General features: G+C 38.6%; 2 protein-coding genes across 9 annotated transcripts in view; both read left to right on the forward strand.

Annotated features, from left to right (window-relative positions):
- The window catches only part of ncor1 (nuclear receptor corepressor 1), a 46511-nt gene extending 43853 nt beyond the window's left edge, over nucleotides 1-2658 (forward strand). For all 6 annotated transcript variants that reach the window (XM_072374578.1, XM_072374580.1, XM_072374582.1 and 3 more), the window contains one exon: nucleotides 74-2658. In XM_072374578.1, coding sequence (XP_072230679.1) covers nucleotides 74-279 — 206 coding nt within the window. In that variant the 3' untranslated portion in view covers nucleotides 280-2658. The remainder of the gene's footprint in view (nucleotides 1-73) is intronic.
- A 239-nt stretch (nucleotides 2659-2897) lies between these two features.
- Nucleotides 2898-18857, forward strand: zswim7 (zinc finger, SWIM-type containing 7). Of its 3 annotated transcripts, none has more exons than XM_072375681.1 (5): nucleotides 2898-3233; nucleotides 4154-4175; nucleotides 5531-5633; nucleotides 14239-14343; nucleotides 16678-16796. In XM_072375681.1, exons 1-5 carry the CDS (start codon nucleotides 3158-3160, stop codon nucleotides 16768-16770), a joined length of 399 nt encoding a protein of 132 aa, XP_072231782.1. In that variant the 5' UTR covers nucleotides 2898-3157; the 3' UTR covers nucleotides 16771-16796. The 3 variants fall into 3 exon arrangements, with proteins under 3 accessions (XP_072231782.1, XP_072231783.1, XP_072231781.1); XM_072375682.1 differs by having other exon boundaries at nucleotides 2904-3233; nucleotides 16778-18857; XM_072375680.1 differs by having other exon boundaries at nucleotides 3062-3233; nucleotides 16700-18857.
- Nucleotides 18858-18979: the final 122 nt, after the last annotated feature.

Below are 18979 nucleotides of genomic sequence, written 5' to 3' on the forward strand. Positions count from 1 at the left end.
GGATGTACTGGAAGATGGTAAAATCACACATTTAAAAACAGTTTTTGACACTCTTCTTCTTCTTCTTTCCAAGGTCCCATGCAGTTTCCTTACAACCCGCTTACCATGCGCATGCTGAGCAACACGCCACCCAACTCCATGGCCTCGCCCTCTATACAAAACCAGCAACAGCAGCAGCAGCAGCAGCCACCTCCAGGTGGAGCACCTGTGGCCCAGCAGCGAGTGTGGCAGTCTCTCCTGTCAGAACAATACGAGACCCTGTCTGACAGCGATGACTGAGCCCCACTTGTTACAGCTCCAAAAACCAGAAGAGAGGCCTACGCCGAGGCTGGTCTGGTCACGCCCCTCTCCCAGGACTAATTCACTTACTGGCGAGTGAGACTAGTAGATGGGGTAGAGTCTTTTTTTTTTTTTTTTTTTTTGTGGTGCTATGGCGCCCCCTGGCTGTTGGCTGCCAGCAGCAGCTTGTGACAAGTAGGGCCTGTCAGCGACATAAACAAACGTCACCTGTTGGGGATGACATTGGCTAAAGTCGAACTGAAGAAATTAAAATGGTAAAGAAAAAAAACAACATAAGAAACTGTTTCTGAATTTTGTCTGATTTCTGTAAAGATATATCCTGTCTTTAAGAAAATCCTTGTATGTAAATAGAGTAACCTTTTGCAGTGTTTTTCTTAACTTGATTATTTCTTATTTTAATGTTGCTTTTAAATTGATCCACTTTAAACGGAGAGCGCAGGGGTGTAGTCTTTAGTATCGCAGTCGCTCTCCCAGCCCTCCCCCATCTGATGTCACCCAACACCCACTCAAATGTTTTTACGATTGCAACGCTAAAGAGAGACCGACCTGTGGTTTGTACTTGACCATGAGTGGATAACGGAGATTCTGACACCATGCGCAAAGCACCACCAGAGCCTGAACATTGTGGACATTAGAGGACAAAACAAAACTCAAAACATTTCGAGCAGTGTTGATATCTGATGGCTGTCTTGTCACACAGTGGAGATGATGCATGGATTGTATCTATCAGGTGGTAGACATACCTTCTTACCCCATTATAGCAGAGAAATATTGTCAAAACAAGTTGAGAACACTGGTGTCATAGAAGAAAGGTGAAAAGTCTGATATAAGCTTACCAGAAATTATATCCTTATGACTACTCCTGGACCCCGTCTGAATAATGAAAGTGAGCCAATGTCTTTTTTTTAAATTTTTTATTTCATTTTACTTTCAACAGAGGTGACTGTAGTCTTTCACATCTCTGCAATTACAGTTTCCGACCTACCAGGAATGATTTTTGTTTTCATGGTTTAAAAGAAAAGAGTTTGTCAGGAAGTTTTCGTTTATTTGGGAGGGATGCTTTTTGCCACGCTTTGTGACTTGAGAGAGAAGGCAGCTTTAACTAATTTTCTCAGAGATATATCTTGGTGTTTGATGTTTGTATTTGTTTCTCAGTCCCTTTTTTTTTCTTTTTTTTTTTTTTTATACTGTCCTGACAAAAATCTGAACTCTGTAAATCGTCTTTCCATTAGACAAAAAAGACAAAACTAACCAAACTTAAAGAATGGTCTGCACCATTGTTGCACTTTTTTTGCTTTGTGGCTTTTGACAACAGAAAGCATTCTACCTGCTGTGTAACTTATTCAACATCCAGCCCAGTACTATAGTAAGATGTGCTTTAACTTTTCCCATCACTCGCAGAAAATCTGGATGTTTTGATTTCCTGTCTTTTCTTATAGCTGGTACAAGATATTTCTAGTGTTACACCTGCATCACAGTTACAGTTTTAAGTGCATGGTACCGTTAAATGTTTTGTAATTTGCCGTCATGGTGATTCAAAACCTTGACCACTTAATCTTCGCTTTCATTGTGTCAATCAGCAGACATGAAGCTTTGAATATGACTTTTACTAGGTCAGCATCATGAAGAGCAGTAGCATTGCTCTTTAGTTCTTCTTTTTAAAAATATGTGAAAAAGATGCAATATTTTGGCTTTCACTATGCTCAGTTAACAAATCCATTCTGTGCTAAACTTGTGATTTCCTCTCAATTTAATTTAGATTTTTTTTTTAAACATTTGTTGTAGCTCATGCTCAGATTTTTTGTTTTCATCTTTGTTTTTCATCCTGTTTAGAGGGGATGCTGTGTGTTTACAGAGCAATGACAAAAAAAAGTTAAAAAAAAAAAAAAAAAAAAAAGTTTACAAACTTGAATCTTACAGAAATCCGACATGAAGCCGAAAACCAGAATTCGGGCATATTTTCAGCTCTCTTTCAAACACGCAGCGGTGACTCTTTTGTTCTTTTTAAAATTGAGACTTGAAACCCCATGTGTCCTATGATGTTTAAATGCAATGTTTGTATCGCACAATGTCTCTTAGTAGGCTATTACAAGAGTTCAGACCAATCAAATAAAGTGGATCAGTTCTCCGCCACTGAAAAATTTGTAGGTTTATAGGTGTGCCATCTTTTTCTTTTCCTTTTCCTTTTCCTTTTTTGTTTTGTTTAGTTTTTTTTCTTTTTTCTGACTGCACAATGTCGTAATGCTTGGTCACTGAGGTGTACTGCAACTGTTCACTTTCATTTCTGCTGGTGAATTTATGCAATATAAAATGAAAACCTGTCAGGATTTGCAATATAATAAATAGTATATAATATTATTTAATCAGTCTATTTATTACGATAGACTGACTTCCATTTTTGCAAGTTATTGTGCCAAAGCCTTCTTTTGAGCATAAAACATTTGTTTTTTTCACACATTTAGACATTATATACCCACAGCAAGTTATACCCTGAGAAATAAAGGTAAACTGTATGATATATATATACAGCTATACAGCCTGCATAGTGACACTTGACTATAAAACGAGCAAGTCTGGGTGAAATCTAACTCATTGTATGTGCTATTTAACTTCATAGGTTTGCTAGTTGTTTATTATGTTGGTGTAACCCAGTCAGCAGTCCGTTGCCGCTGATCTAAAACCTGCGTCATGTTGCTGTGGCGGTACAGTATGGTTTATTTAACTGGATATTTGTAAGGAACTATGGAAAACTTCGAGCACGGAAGTTACGTCGACGATGCACCGGAAGTCCTATTATTGAGGTCTTACCTTATTGGCTTGAAAAGTCGAGGACTTCCTGAAACAAACCGCTTTAAAAATGCGGTCGTTTTTACCAGCAGTGGCGCAACAACTTTTCCGAGATATTCAGAAAACATATCAGGAAACGTCTCAAAGTAAGTGTGGCAAATGAATATTAATGTCGGTTAACGGTAGCTAACGTCTCGGCTTTAATGTAAACGTGTCTGTAGCTTTGCCAGCTAACGACAGAAAACGATGGTTCAGAACTCTGCTGACAGACCTGGCGTTAACTTGTTCTCTTCCAAGAAATACTGGTTGAAATGCAGCTGTCTTAACTTTTGGCCCATCGACATTAACGTCAATGGGACATTTGGTGAGGGTTGAATAATGCTTTCCTTCTTGATGCCGTGATGTAGTTTAATTTTTGGGCTGCAGGAGGCGTTACTGCACCATAATTTAAAGACAAACTTGAAATGTGCTCCAGTGCTTATTTGCACAGCTGATGAGTGGTCTGTTTTTCACATGTTCTAACGTGTTATCGCTGGGAAAGTTGCTAATAATAGTCATGTTGACCATTAAGCCCAAACAGAAGCAGCTTAATGGATTTGAGTTACCTTGAACACCTGTGCGGTGTAAGTACATAGAGACTCAAATTGTCTCCAAGTACTGTTTTTCTTTTAAAATTTTTGTAACGTGTTCAAATGAATGACATAATAGAGCTCCCAAATCAGTTGTGCAACAACAAATGCACGTAATACAGCTGTCCCTGATCAGTTTTGGTCTAATATGGGAATGCTATGCCCATATTATGTTATAGGCTTACAACCATGTTTTCTATAAATATTAACAACAATGAACAGTTTCATCCACCACACCCTGTTTTCCAAAAATTTTTCTCCCCGTGAAATTTATTGAAATGTATTTTTTTTCATGACTAACCTGAATCCCACAGTCCTCCTTTAGCTGCCTCATTCTCAGTCTGAGGTTGTCTTTTTAAAACCTGTAACTTTAAACGGTAATTAGACAAATTGTGGAATTGTGTTATTTTAACCAAGCACTCTTGTCTTTTTTGCAGTTCCTGATGAGCTGCTAATTGCGTAAGTAACAGTACACACAAGTTTCCATCGCAGTCACTTATTTACAGCTCTGTGACCAGTTACTTTAATTTGGCCTCGCTCACATCTTTTTATTATACCGTAAATAGCGTCAATAAAACTAGTCATTCTCTGCAGTCTGAGTTATGATGTAAAAGGTCTGCTAATGGCTCAGTTTCTGAGTGAAATGTAGAAACCTTACTAAGGAGCATAAAGGAGGTGTTTTTACAATCTGGATTTGCCCAGCTGACGTAGCACTGAGACACATTGTCATGATGCTGCTCTGTGTCTTCATGGAGACGTTTCCTGGCATAGTGGTTGGAATTACTGTGAGTGAGAGGGTGTTCCCTGTATGTGTCATCTTAATCATATCCTATTTGTTCACCAGGATTTTGGTTTTAGGGATTCCCCTCATTGTGGTTGCCACAGACCGGCCCTATTTTGTATAATTGAGCTCCTGGAACAATCAATTAAGACAAATATGGATCATATTTTCGATTCATTCTACACTGTCCACAATAATAACTTGACAGTAATTTTCAAACAATTACTAACTTAATGATTGAATGACAGCATGGCAAGATCAGTTTAATGATTATCTTTTTCTCTACATTATCCATTTTTCTCTACATACTTTTTTTTTTTTTTTTAACATTTGGAAAGGGTAACAAACTGTTATATTTGGTCAAGTTTATTGATCAGGTCTTAGTTTTATTCCCCCAATGTTTCTGAGCAAGAATTCACAATTGGGCTCCAACACTAAGCAGACTTTCAGGGAGGAAGTGATCGTAAAAGAGACTGATGTGCTGGTTGTTTCATGAATAGTAGCACCCAAAATTAATCTCTTCAAGAGTCTGATTGGACAGATCGTCCACCACAGTCATGCACAGATGCAACAGTGACGTATCTGTATGCGTTTCACATACAATGCCCTTTATCTTAATTTTTTCAATTTTATGCACTAGTGGCAGAAACTATTTATCATTTATTTATTTTTACTAGAAATATGTCTGTTACACTTGAATAAATGCTGACGTGAGCTTAGACGCTGTGCTTACATTCTCCAGCATCAACCAGCAGTTTAAACTCAAAAGATCTTAATAATATTTTAAAAGAAAATCAGCAAACTTGACAGTCTTAAATTCATAAAGATATTTCTTTTTGCTTAAAGAATGACAAACAATTGACAGCTTGTTTCCTCTTGATCGATGACTCGACCAGGTGTTGCATCTTTGTGCACTTACTGCATATTCTTGTTGTTCTGTGTTGCTATTTAAACTTAAGCAAAAACGTACAAATCCTGTATTGTGTCTTTGTTTGTCCGCTGACTCTTATGTTTCCTTCCTTGTGTCTTGCAGGCTGAAATTTGTCTTCGGCTCTTGTGCGTTACAGGCTTTGAACCTGGTTGATGAACGTTCGGTCACCTTGCTTTCATCTCCGAGTGGACGCAAAGCCTACCAGGTTTGTTGAGTATCTGTCAACACTGTGCTTTTATAGACGGTGGTCCTACTGGTATATCCTACAAATAAATTACTTGTCTACCACAGCAAAATAATTTCTAAGTATGAACTGCATGGTTACTGAAGAAACAACTATTTATGTTCCTCTAAATTATATTATTATCAGAAATATTTTTGGTTCAGTTAACTATAAGTGCTTAAAAACACAATGGAGAGGATTAATAGATTGTTTTTCATAATTGTTTGTATATTGTAGAAAACTAAGTGAATAACAAAAGCCAGATGTCATTATAGTGTGCTGGTTTTTGCAAAATCATATTTCTTCCATGACGGAAGACTCCAGCAGTGATCACCCTATCAAGTTTATCTTAAAGTCGGACCGTTGAATGTTCAGAGAAATTGTGAAACACTAAACCTTACAGTCATTGAGTCCACTATGAACTCCTCTGTATACCAAAGTATTCTATAGTTAAATGTGAGTCCATTTGTCTGACAGCTAAAGTTTGGCTGAAACTGGCTCATCAACAGGACAATGATCCCAAACACAGCAGCAGATCTACAATCTGAAAAAGAAAAGAACCAAGGTGTTGTTTGGTCCAGTCAAAGTCCAGACCTCAACCTGACTGAAATGCTGTGTTGGGACCTTAAGAGAGCTGTGCATAAACCAACGCTGCAAACCTCAATGAACTGAAGCAACATTGTGAAGAAGAATGTGACTGATAACAGAAAACAATTACTTCAAATATTACTTGCTGCCAAAGTTGTTTCTACAATCATGGAGTGCACCAGTTTTTCACGCACTGTTTCAGTATTGTGACTTGGTTTTTGTTCATTGGGAAATGTTAAAAGGGAGTAATTTCTCTCTATAGTTGCCTCATGCATGCTCAGGACTGCTCAGGGATTGGACCGAAGAGAAGTTTCGGTGCAATCCGTTGGTTTCCGTAGCTGGGAAATTTTCTTTGAATTGGCTCTGTATGTATGAATTTGACTAATTTTGATTTTAATAAATTGGATTTGATTGGTGCTATATAAATAAACTCAACTGAATTAATGTGACAGTACAATATGTCATGTTATGCTGTTAATTTGAGAGAATTTTTCAATTTCCACTATTTTGAGGCCTGGTGAGGACCAGATTATTTTTTGTTCGGTTATTTCCGGCTATAAAAAACCTTGGAATCGTGTTCTTGCTTTTTTTATGAGACTGTATGACATTGCAGCTGTTTAGCTGTTTCTGGTCACGGTGTTTTTTACCGAATACGAGTACAGCTGCATGTGAAGATCTGTTGCCTATCAATATTTTGCCCCCAAATGAAGGGGAAAAAGAATAATGGCCCAGGTTAAAAAATCCTGGAATTTTTTTGGTCAGGGTTTTTTCTTCCTACTAACTTTCTGTTGAAGACTGATTCATGCATCATCAACCTCTATAAATAACAAAGTGATAGACGCACACAGACTCACAGAAAGAAATGCAAATTAACAAACAAACAAAATTATAAATTACACGGTGAAACATATGACTGAGATTTTAGTATCAAATTATGGGGGTTTTAGCTTTACTTTCTGTCAATTCATTTCTCCTGAAACAGCTGTTTTTATGAGTAAAACTATGTTCATTCTGTTGGAATTTATTGAAGAGGAAGGAAGTCACAACAATTAAAATGGAGAAAAGAAACTGGAATATATTTAATGAGATATTTCTAGTCTGGAACGTCTCTTTATGAATACCTGAATCTTTCTGTGTTGGTTCACACAATCACACGCAGTGAAAGGTCAGACCTGTGACACTTTAAATCTGTCCAGTCTTGTTTCCAAGAAGTTAAAATGCTTCTTAAATTTAAAACATTTAAGTGAAAAAGGTTAAAAACCATTTCAGTTAGAAATATGATTAAAAGTGATGTAATAATTAAAGAAAGTCCCAAAAACCTGTGGAAAATCAAATCAACTAGTTCAGTTAAAGCAAAGAGACATTCCCATAATTTTAGTTTTCATCACTCAGGTTGTTGAGAGGTAATGAAACTCACTGATAACATGACTTTTTTTTTATATATATTTTGCTGGCCTCCAATTAAAAATAGTAGGAAATTGGAGGTAAATGAGGAAATTGATTGTTTTTTTTTTGGAAACCGGCTTGAGTGAAAGAGGCTCTAAGGTGTGGGTTATTCCAGTGCATCTCTAAAATCTGAGCTTATGTATCAATTAAAAAAACAAACTACTTCTCACATAAAGGAACTAAGCCTGTTGGTTGAGTTTTTAAATCAAGATATGATTTAATGTTGATAAATTTACTCAAACCAAAGAACAATTGCTATCTGCCCGTACCGAGTCACGCTGCCCTGAAAGTTAAAAACCTACCCCAGAAGGATGTAGCTTTTTTTCTGGTGGGAGAAACGAGGCAGCCCATCAAGGCTGTGGTCATTGTGGCCCAAATTTCCTGTAAACTCCTTCAGGCTCCTGTAAAAATAGTTTTATAAGAAAGAACCGCAATTGACAATGCAGCTACACAAGCACAGGGGATTGGTTTTGTTCTGTCGGGGCACTCAGCTGCTGAGTCTTAATTGTTTCACTTCATCCCTCTCAGGGCTGTCTGTTGTGTGCTGTCCAGCACCACATTGCAACTCTTTAATAGAAAGCTTTATTTTAGTTTTGTTTTCTTCTGGAACAATAAATGAGGTGTTTTTCTTTTCCTTTCCTATCTTTTGCACATATGAGACTTGGCTGCATGTGCTACCTTTGATTCCTGCTGTGTTTCTAAGTCAAGAACTAACACTAATAATTTGGATGTTGGCACAAAGTTTCGTCAGCTCTGATGTTTAGTTTTAGTCTAAACCTGTGATCTACTTTGGACATCAGTTTCACTATTTACCATCACTCACATGTTTAGATGGAGGCCCTAACCCTCAACATTTTTATAAACTATTCCTATTTAGTCTGTACCAATGTTTTCATAATATGAAGCTACAACCTAAAAGAAGGAATCGATCATCTCTGCGCACTCTCAACAAATTCACAAGGAAATTAATTTACAAAAGAGCAGGTCGGTGTTCATCCCGTTGATCAAGTTTATTATGAAACAGAACATTTCTCAAGTGAATATTATAGTAATCTGTTAGGTTTATCTGTGGAGCAGGTTTCATACACCAGGAGGAAACTCTGCATAAAACAACAACAGGTGCAGATAATGAAAACAGCTCAAATTTAATGTATAAAACGTAAATATTAGAAAATAGACAAAGTATTAAAATTTCTCTACACACTTAAAACACAACTGGAAGCTTGAGAGAAAATGTGTTTTCAGGCTGCTTTTAAAACAACACACAGATTTAGCAGACCTCAGGTCTTGTATAGACGGCAGGAAGATGATGACTGACTTTAGAATTATTCTGTATCAGCATGAGGTGAGGAGACCTTGACTTGATGATTTTAAGGGTCTTTGGGGAATGTATTCAGTGAGCATTTCAACTGTACAAGAGGGAGCTGGGCCATTCATAGCTCTAAAAACAATAAGGAGTACCTTAAAACTGGTAGCCCATGAAGAAAGGCTGAGATAGGAGTGATATGAAGGTAATGAGGTAGTGTAATGAGGAAGCATATTACACTGTGTGCTTTATGGATAGCTGGGAGAGTTTCCATGCTGTTCACGTCCTGTGCTTTGCACCTTTCTGCAGGCACAATTCCTTTTTGAGAGTGCTGCGCGTGTCTTAACGGGGCAGTTTTACAACAAAAACTCACGGGACTGTTCAATGTTTCAGTGCTTAGTGAGACTTTAAGAGGAAACGCGATATCTGAACAAATTGTGTCTAACATTGACATTATTGGCGCCTCTGCAACTCTTTGAATTTACATTTGAAGGTCAGTGCTTGAGTTCTGCTGTTGGGAATGTAAATATCGGAAGCTATGTGATCGGGGGTGTGAAAATGATGGAGCAGCTGAGGTCAAGTCAGGACAGACGCCATCATTCGGGTTTGGTCTTCCGGATGTATGTTTTAGTTCATCTTCGGGGCAGTCTGTGCGTCACTGAACCTCTTGCAAATAAAGGCAGTGGTGACATTTTTAGGGAGCTTTGGCTCATCTTTAACCCCCCCTTCCTGCAGTTTTTCATCAGCATCAAGTGTTCTTAGAAATGTCCTGTAAGATGGGAAGAGATGAGAAATGGCTCTCTCACCAGATCAGCTGTTTTTTCACTGGAAGTACAGTAGCGTACGTGTCATTTGGGCACTTTATCAGAAACTGAGGTCAGTGAATTAATCGGATGTGAACTTTTGAATATCCTGTAATGTATTTTTTTTCCATTAGACGTGGTTACATTTCTCACAATGTTATGGTTATTTGGTCTCCTCTCTTTGCAAATGGAATGTATATCTCATGAGAACTTGGCATTTTGTTTCTGTGATTTTTCACCTCTTCTCATTCCCGATGTTCACTGACCTTTACATAAGAAATGGTGCGGTGTGCTTGACGGGAAACAGAAGTCTGAACAGAGTATTTTCAGCATTGCGAATAAATTAAATGATTATTTAATCAGGAATAGGGCTGTTAAGGAATATTTTTCCTATATTTTAGCCTGCACTCTGAAATCTACCAGCTGTTAAAGAGAGACAATCATCATGCCCTCCAGGAGCTTAAAGGGGCCCTATGATGAAATAAATCTTTATGAGCTTGAGAGCATATATATTTTGTGCCTGAAGTCACAATCAAATCAAAAGCCCTTAAAAAGGAATATACGAAAAATAAATGAGCTCCTAATACTCTACCAGTGCTCTGTCAAATGTTTTATATCCTGACTTACTAAATTTGAGTTAGATTTTTGTTCCTGAGTTACCCATTTGTTATATAATGAAGTAGCTAGAGTTCATCAGCTCTTCTGCCATGACTGAAACAAACCTGTAAACATCTGAGAAATGTCTCAGGTATAAGTAACGATTCTTATAGATGGATTTCAACATGATTTTGAGGCCAACTGTTGTGTTGCTTCCTCGCTCCTATTGGCATTGTGGACATAAAACGTGGGTCAGTTGTGATGCGATTGTGCCTAAAGGAGGACTCTGACTCTGTGCCAACTGTCCAATTAGTAATTCTCACTCCTGCTGCCACCAGGACCACCTGTTTTAATGTTAAAGTGTGGTTTTTTTTCGACAACCGGACCCACCTTGAAAAAGTTTTTTTTGGCTCCAGTTCGACTCAGCAATGATTAACACCACACCAGGGTGGACACGCTAATCTTCACTGAAAATGTGGCTAGAGCTCACTTTTTCTTTACAGTGACATGCTTTTAACTGACCGTAATGTGCATTTGAAAGAAGCTATAAATGCTGCTGATCATTGCATAGGCTAATTGTTATTGAGTGATCTGTGTTAAGGCATCTGTCTTTATAAATTAAAACAGAAACTGAGCTAAAGGATCATGCACGGAGATTCCAAAACATCACCCCTTCAGTCCTGATGTGTGGGCAGTCCACTCAGAAACAAATAAACTAGCTTTGTTCTCTGAGACAGCCATGCTGATCAGAAATGTTTTGTCCTACTCGGCCTGCTTCCACACAGGACACACAGTCAGCTCTGTATGTAAACCTTAAGACAAATGATTATTTCATAGGGTGCAGCTAAAGCTTTGCTCTTTTTTTACTCAAAAGAACTGAAAGAATCTGTGAGATCAACATGTAGTTTATTCTGTGTCCTTGATGCTAGAAAAGTAGGGATCTGAGACACGATTCCTTTAACAAACATCTGTAAAATGGAATTTCTTACTGAACTATTCTCATGCTGAACATCGGTGTACAAATTTTCAATTAAATTCAATTGAGTTTTATTTATATGGTGCCAAATCACAACAAATGTCATCTCAAGGCACCTTGAAGATACAGACCAATTCAAGTCAATTACAATCATAATCCAATTCATTAAATTCCAAATTAGTGCAATTCATACACAGCCAATTCCTCTGTCACATGTCTGCTCCTTACTGTTGGTTCCTTATTCTGTTTTTGTGAGTTTGTAGCAGCTAATGTCGAAAACTGCTGCTACTAAGGCTAAAAGTTTGTTTGTAATGGTGACAAACACGTGGTGACAAATTGCTGATCACAATTCTCTAACTTCAGACAATTAGTTGGATTTCCTTGTAGTAAAGCATTATTAGTTAATTTCTTTCTTTGTGAACTATTGTTTGCTGATGAGAATTTGCTGTTAATAGCAAGCAAAAAGACCCAGAACATGAAGAGTTTAAAGTTTCTAAATCTGAGATACAAGTTCAGTTTGATTTGAACTTGAATTTAGGAGGAGATAAAGGAGCTGTGAGCTGTGATGTACTCAACGGTTAACTGAATGACATATTTTCAGACCTAGGTTGTGTTCTTTGTTTTTTTTTTCTTGGTTTTGAGTCAGTGACAGAGACACTAAAATATAAGCCCAGCAGCAGATGATATGTCCCCTTAAAGCCACAGCCAACCCCCCCAAATTATTTACTTTATGATATAAAGAAGAACACCAGAAGTTTCTTTAAATGGCTGAAACAAGAAAATCCCAATAATTTTCCAATACTTGATAGATAAATTATTTCATGTGTTTAATCAGTTTAGCCATTTAAACAATGACCACTTTTGTCCCCGGTTTAAAAAAAATCTAAGCACGTAGTAACATACACATGCTCCCACTGCTGTTACGACCTGAAAACGCCTTGTTTCTGTGTTTAGTTACAGGACACATTAGAGAATAAATTAGCATCTCACAGTGAGCTTTTCTCTGCGCATCAGACCATGTTCATCACTGAACAGATAGCTTCTTCTGTCAGTAGCTAAAACATTGTGAATGTCCTCATCGGGTGGTGAAAGGAGCAGCTGAAATAATGACGTTATGTAACTGGTTGTGAAGAGAAGCAGCGAAAGAGGCTTGAATTTATTGTATCCTTTCTCAATTGCTCTATTTGCCAAACCATCCACCTGATTTGAATTTAAAACAAAGTCTATTCGGCATTAAGCAGAAGACTTTTTAGCACTTAAAGCACATGTGGTACGGCGGTGACCAGTGATGCAAATAAACACTGTGGGTGGGCACAGATGCAGGAGCTGTACATCTGACTGTGACTTGTCATAGTTTTAGATATTAGAGGAAGCTCTGTTTGTTGTGTGAAACCAGAGAACAGAGAGCTGTCCCAGCTCCTGGTTCTCTGACTCATAAAAGCTTCCTGCAACACATTCCCATTAAAGCCAGTTTGAAGCACAGACCAGAGCCAGAACTCTGCTGAGTCTTTATTTCTCACACTTTGATTGCAGCGACGACATGGCAGATGTTGATGTATGGTGTTGGTTAAAAAAGACCTGGATCCCTGCCTACAGTTTACCGTGTCTTTTGATGATATTAGCTGCCAGATTTGCTGTGAGAGCTGCAGCAAAGCCATTATCTGTCCTGCCAGCAGAAAACGAAAAAAGGGCCAAAATGTGAGCTGGTTTTCAATAAACACGGCTCTTTAGAAAGTGTAGCAGCTCTTGGTTTGGTCACCTCAGTGTGACTGCTTCTCTCCTCATCATGATGTGCTTTACCCATATTTACCGAGCTGCTTTAAACCCATTTAACTGTCTGTTTTCTGCCATATTTATAATCAAGTGTCGCACTGAACAAATGAGTTTTTTTTTTTTCTGCTTTTGTAGGTCATAGGGAAAGGTAATTTATAAAAACCCTGCAGAATAATGGAACCAGCTCTGGGAAGCATTAGTTATTGTGAAGTGTCACCGTAATCCACCAACGTAATGTCCTCATGTGTCATGTGCATGAGGGTGGCGGTTAAATCACTGTCTATCGCTGGGACTGAATGTCGACATCATGGACAGGAGGCTCTGTTAGCCAAATCCATCAGACACTCCATACAGGTTGTTTAAAAATGCATCATCTCTACTTCACCCCCTCCAAGTACCTCATGGGAAATGATGAGGTTGGAGGAAGCAAGCTCACCTTAAACCATCACTCTGTCACTTATATGAAACATTTAAAGGGAGTGGCCCTGCAAAAACACAACAGTATAATCCTGTAATTTAAGAATGCATTGATTTGAATGTGAAAGCTGGATATCAGTAGTACTGATTTAGACAGCTTTTATAGTATTTATCTATCTATCAATGTATTAATCTATTAATCGAGCTGTGAACTAGAAGCTGTGCCTTCATCCTGTTGAAATATCACCTCATCTGTCAGATTGTGCGAGGGGTGTGATTTGACACATAGAGCAGTTGCAGGGCTTTTCTGTACATGACATTTACAAGTCTAAACGACTTGTATGAACAAATACTGCTTTGCTTTGTAAGCTGACATCAGAACTATGTGATTATTATTTTTAAGATTATCGAGCGAGAGATAGATGACAGTATGAGCTAAAAATAAGTGGCATTTTTGTCTCATGACTCAGCCAGTCATGTCTCAACTTGAAGGGACATTTGGGGTGCACTGAAGAGCTTGTTTTCCTTCGTGATTTCCCTGCTTTTACCGTCTTTGCTACTCCACAGCTGCACCACACGCAACTTCTGATACAAACCACACTGTTAACATACTTGACAAAAGAACCTGTTCTGACATACAGAAACAAACCGATACTTATAATCTTTCCTAATCTTTTGCAGGTTGTGGGAGGCTCAGGGCGCTTGTACACTTGTTTCTTGTCCTGTCACTACTGTCCATGCCTGGCTTTCGCCTACACTGTGCTACGCAGGAATGAAGGCCTGCTGGTGAGTCTCACAAATTGCTGCTCATATACATAAATATATGTATACAGTATGTATTTTTTTTGGTTCCTAACAACGCATATAAAGATGTTAGTTAACTTAACATGCTTAAAGTTAGTTAATTCTTTAGAATTATCTGTATTTCTGCATAAATGTGACCTGAAATAGCTCTAATTCTGTTAAGTAGATCAAGAAAAACATTGTTAACCCATTTAGATTAACTGTGCTTTAGAATTGGGATGTTGTTGGTTTCTTCACATGAGCTTCAAGTCTTTCTTTTGGAATAAAGTCAGGATGTTGATTTGGCCAATCTGAGTGTCATTGGGTATTTTTATCATTCTGTGGTATGTCTTAGAGAGTGAAATGTCCTTAGATCTGCATGTGTGACCTTTCCTTTGGTATAACTCAGAATGTTATTCTGGCTCAGAAGCAGCAATGCAGGCCCAAATCATGATACAACCACCGCCATGTTTGACAGATGGGATGTTTTTATACTGTACTGCTGTGTTTTCCTGTTTCCAAATATAAAAGCTCTTATCAAAAGAAAACATTCACCAGCTGTCCTCTTGCTTTTCCATGTGATCTTTACAAACTGCAGATAGACAGAAACGTTATTTTTGGACAGCAGTGGCTTTCTCTTTCTCTTTGCAGCTCTGCCATGCATGCCATTGTTGCTCACTTATCCCATGAACATTAACATTAGCCAGTTTGAGAGCTGGCTTATTCGTGGTCTTCCTGACTTTGCAGTCTATCGCACGCTTGATCTTTGTTTGTCAGCCACACCTGGAGCGGCTATGAGTAGTTGTGAATTTACACGGATCCTCTGTTTTTCTGAGCTCCTCGGAAATCTGGTTGATTTGTGCCATGACACAGTCCCAGAAACAAATCAGACTTCATTATATTCCTGTGCTTTAAATAAAACAGGACATCCACTCTTGATTGCAGTCACTTTAACTGGAAACACCTGACTTTAATTCTACCCTCAAATCACTGTGAATCCAAGAGGTTCTTATACTTTTGCTAGACACAGATATATAATAATCAATAATTTCTTTATTTAATAAATGACCAACGTCATGTTTTTTCTCATGTGTTCATTTAGTTTCTCTATCTGTCTTTTAGTCTGTGGAAATTAATGAGGTCATTTTCATGCAGAAATGTAGAAAAGTTTCACAAATGAAGCACGGCTGTGTGGTGTATATTGTACATTGAAGGATAATTACAAACAGATACATATTTTGATTCACAGACACTGTGTCTTGTCAATCAAACGCACATCCTTTAAAAACCTTTGCCCCATCAAGTGAGACAAGGCTCACGTTGGCATGTGCGTACAGATGCATTGTGGTCAGGTCATGTTTTTGTCTGATCATTGATTGGCATCTCTCTCTAATCGCTCCCTGATTATTATGAGGCAAACTGCCTCTGCTCTGTCTCTGACTATCACGAAGATTTGTTTCCCTGGAGGATGCTGCTAAAATCAGTGTGAGAAACAGAGAGCTGCAGCAGACCATGGGGACTCCCCACAAGAGCAGCAGCACCACTGCAGCACTGCAGCCCCATGAAAACACACAGAAGATCCCTGCCTCGTGAAACTCAGCAGCAACTTTTATAGGTGGTGAGATGAAGCTAAGTGATCAGATTTTAGTGTTTGGTTGCGAAGTCAAACCTGTACAACACTCTGGATACAGTTATTTCAGTCTGGAGCTGTTGTGTCCATTCAGGGGCTCTTGACTGAATAAGGCCTGATCAGCTTCGTACTGCTCTGACAAGTAGGTCAGAGGATAGATAACTGAGCTCTCCCACTAAAAGCCATGATATTTGCGGCTCCCTCTTGCCAGGAGCAGACAGCCATGAGCTATCACACTCTTGGCACGATAAGCCAGGAAACAATCATCTGTAACTTTGTCCTGTCGAGTTTGCAACATTTTTTGCGTAAAACTCAAATCTACAAACATCTGCTGAAGCCTGCAGGAAGTTGCAAATAAGTCAGATTAAGATTTTAATATCAAATATTTTATTTAGCAGCACAAAACTGCAGAACTCCAGGTCAGTTTGACACCCGACAAAATGTTTCTGTGATTTAGACAAAAACACACTCATATCCTTTGTCATCATCATGTCCTTTTGATTTAGATAAATGTTTATAAATATTGGAAATTGCTCAGGCATTTGCTGTGTGATTAATACTCTCCGAGTGAAGATTTCTCAGAGGAATCCAGATCCAAGCAGCTCTGTCTCTGATGAGATCTTTGAGCTGGAGTCATTGGACTATCATTACAGCTTCATATCCGTGTCATTAATCATATTGGTTCCCCTGTCCATGCCATGAATCAGTGTCTGAAATCTTGTCTCACAGTGCAAACACATCCTGGCCGTCTACCTGTGTCAGGCGATGGCTGTTACTCAGGAGCAGGAGACTGTGTCTGATCAGCAGATGTCCACGCTGCTCAGCGGGACCACGGCCCTGTGAAAGCGGACGGAGCAGCACACTCGCCCTCACTGGAACATGGAGCCTCCTGGACCAGAGCTGCGGCTTTAAATAGAGATCTTTGGCTCAAAACAGAGATGAATTAGAGCATGGAGGACATGTCATTCAGTTCCAGTTTTTCTCTCACACTGTATTGATGTATTCTTTTGAAAATATGTATAATCTTGAGTGCATACACTATTTGTATTTCTTTTTATCTGAAGCTGCATCAGTTTGGGAGGGAGTCAGCCACTTAAAGCGCATTTTTTGTAAAAATGATAAATTATTTTGAATAAAAAAACAATTTTAAACAATATAAACATTGCCTTTATTAACAAAATAATTCACCATACATACAGACTGCATCATGTTAAATAGCAATATCAGTTGTAGTTTTGTTGATTGATGAAAAGAATGGCCTCTGGAAAAGTAGAATATTAGCTTGCCCACGGTGGATGTTTTTCCTGATTAGTAACAAGACAGCACACTGACTGACGGGTACTTCAGAATGAAGGCAGGAATGTTGAACCAGAAGTTGCTCTTGTCTCTTTACCGATATAGTTTGACATTAAATAGCTTGAAAACAGCCGGACACTTACAGTACTTATTTTTACAGTCAACAAAGCCGATAATACAACATTACAGTGCAGTTACAGTATAGATGTCTCCATTGGAATGTACTAAAACATTGGCACACTCATGTGTTTTAGCCCTTGAAGTCAGTCAGAGGTGGAGCATGAGACGGGAAACGCAGGGAGACGATGAAGCAGTGGAGCCAAGTGCTCGACCTGGGAACGCTTAACACCAACAGCACCAGTGAAGCACACCAAACAGGAAATTAAAATGCCAGTGCAATGTTCATTTATGTAGTGGTGGCTCTCAGGTAACCAAGTCACCTGTTACAGCTGTTTCAGAGGCTGTGACTTTAAAATCTTTTTCCCTTTCCTCAACAAGAACTAACATTTCTCGCCACATTCCAAAAACACAGAAGGGGCTGTAAGACTTGGCTCTGCATTGCCTCAAACTATGATGCTCTTGCCAGAAGAATGGAGTGCAAACAAGGCAATGACATTCACATACACCCGAATGAATAAATTAAAGAAATTGAGCTTTACGTAAGCCACTTAATGCACTTGTGCCCAAAGCTCAGATGATGAGGGATTATGTAAATGACATTGATCTGAAGTGTCCATTTACAGTGGGTCTTCATCCGGCTCTATGTAAAGCATCTTAAAATATTCTGTGCAGATGCCATATTATAAGGGGTACAATCAGTTTACCACTTCCTGAGCTTATGTCTTAAGAAAAGCAGAAATGACACGGAGCACCACTGCAGGTGTGATTTACTGCTCAACTAAACAATCCTGTGACACTGAATCTAAACATACTTTTCATATCAGAGCCACAAAAGGCTTCCTCTGGAAGCCAACCACAGTGTTCACAGGATGATTTTCTGACCCTTGTGGCTCTGAGGTGATGTATCGGGAAGGAAAGTATTTCTATTGTGTTTGGATTTCTTGATGGTTTTTAATATGGTGACACTTTTAGCCCTCCGCAGTCCTCTTCCTGCAATTACTGGCACTTAGTTGAGGAACAGCTCCGCTTCACAAAGATGCATTTTTTTGCATCAATATGCAGAGTATCACACTTCATAGCCTCCTCCTAAATAAGTTAATTAATAAATAAAGGATGAACAATATTTGTCCTTTTAGTATGTCAAAGCAGGGATAAGTATGAATTAGTTTTAAAGGTACACCACCAGAAATAACCACAGATGAAGATCACTACTACTGTACCTTTTTAGGTCCACAAGTACAGATCTAGCCACAAAGTATTTTGATCTTTACATTCTCAAAGGCGAGGTCTTGTAATAAATAAATTATTCAACACTGGCACTGAATGCTAACATTATAAAATAGCTGAGCAAAAAAGAGGAGATTTTGTAGTTGTAACAGGGTGGATTCAGAATGATAAATAGCATCTTAAGTTTGGATCCTCTTCACAGTCCTACAAATCCAGTTAGCTTCAACAGTTGTTTCTACATCAAAACTCGTTGACTACAAAAAAGTTATGTAAGACTCACCGCTCGACCGACTCACTGACCCCCTGACACTTGTCACGATTTATAAATACATCTCCACATTCAAGGCATCATTGACAACAGTTCAT

This window comes from Leuresthes tenuis, unplaced genomic scaffold (assembly GCF_036924035.1).
Source record: "Leuresthes tenuis unplaced genomic scaffold, fLeuTen1.0.hap1 SCAF_21, whole genome shotgun sequence".
NCBI classification, from domain to species: domain Eukaryota; kingdom Metazoa; phylum Chordata; class Actinopteri; order Atheriniformes; family Atherinopsidae; genus Leuresthes; species Leuresthes tenuis.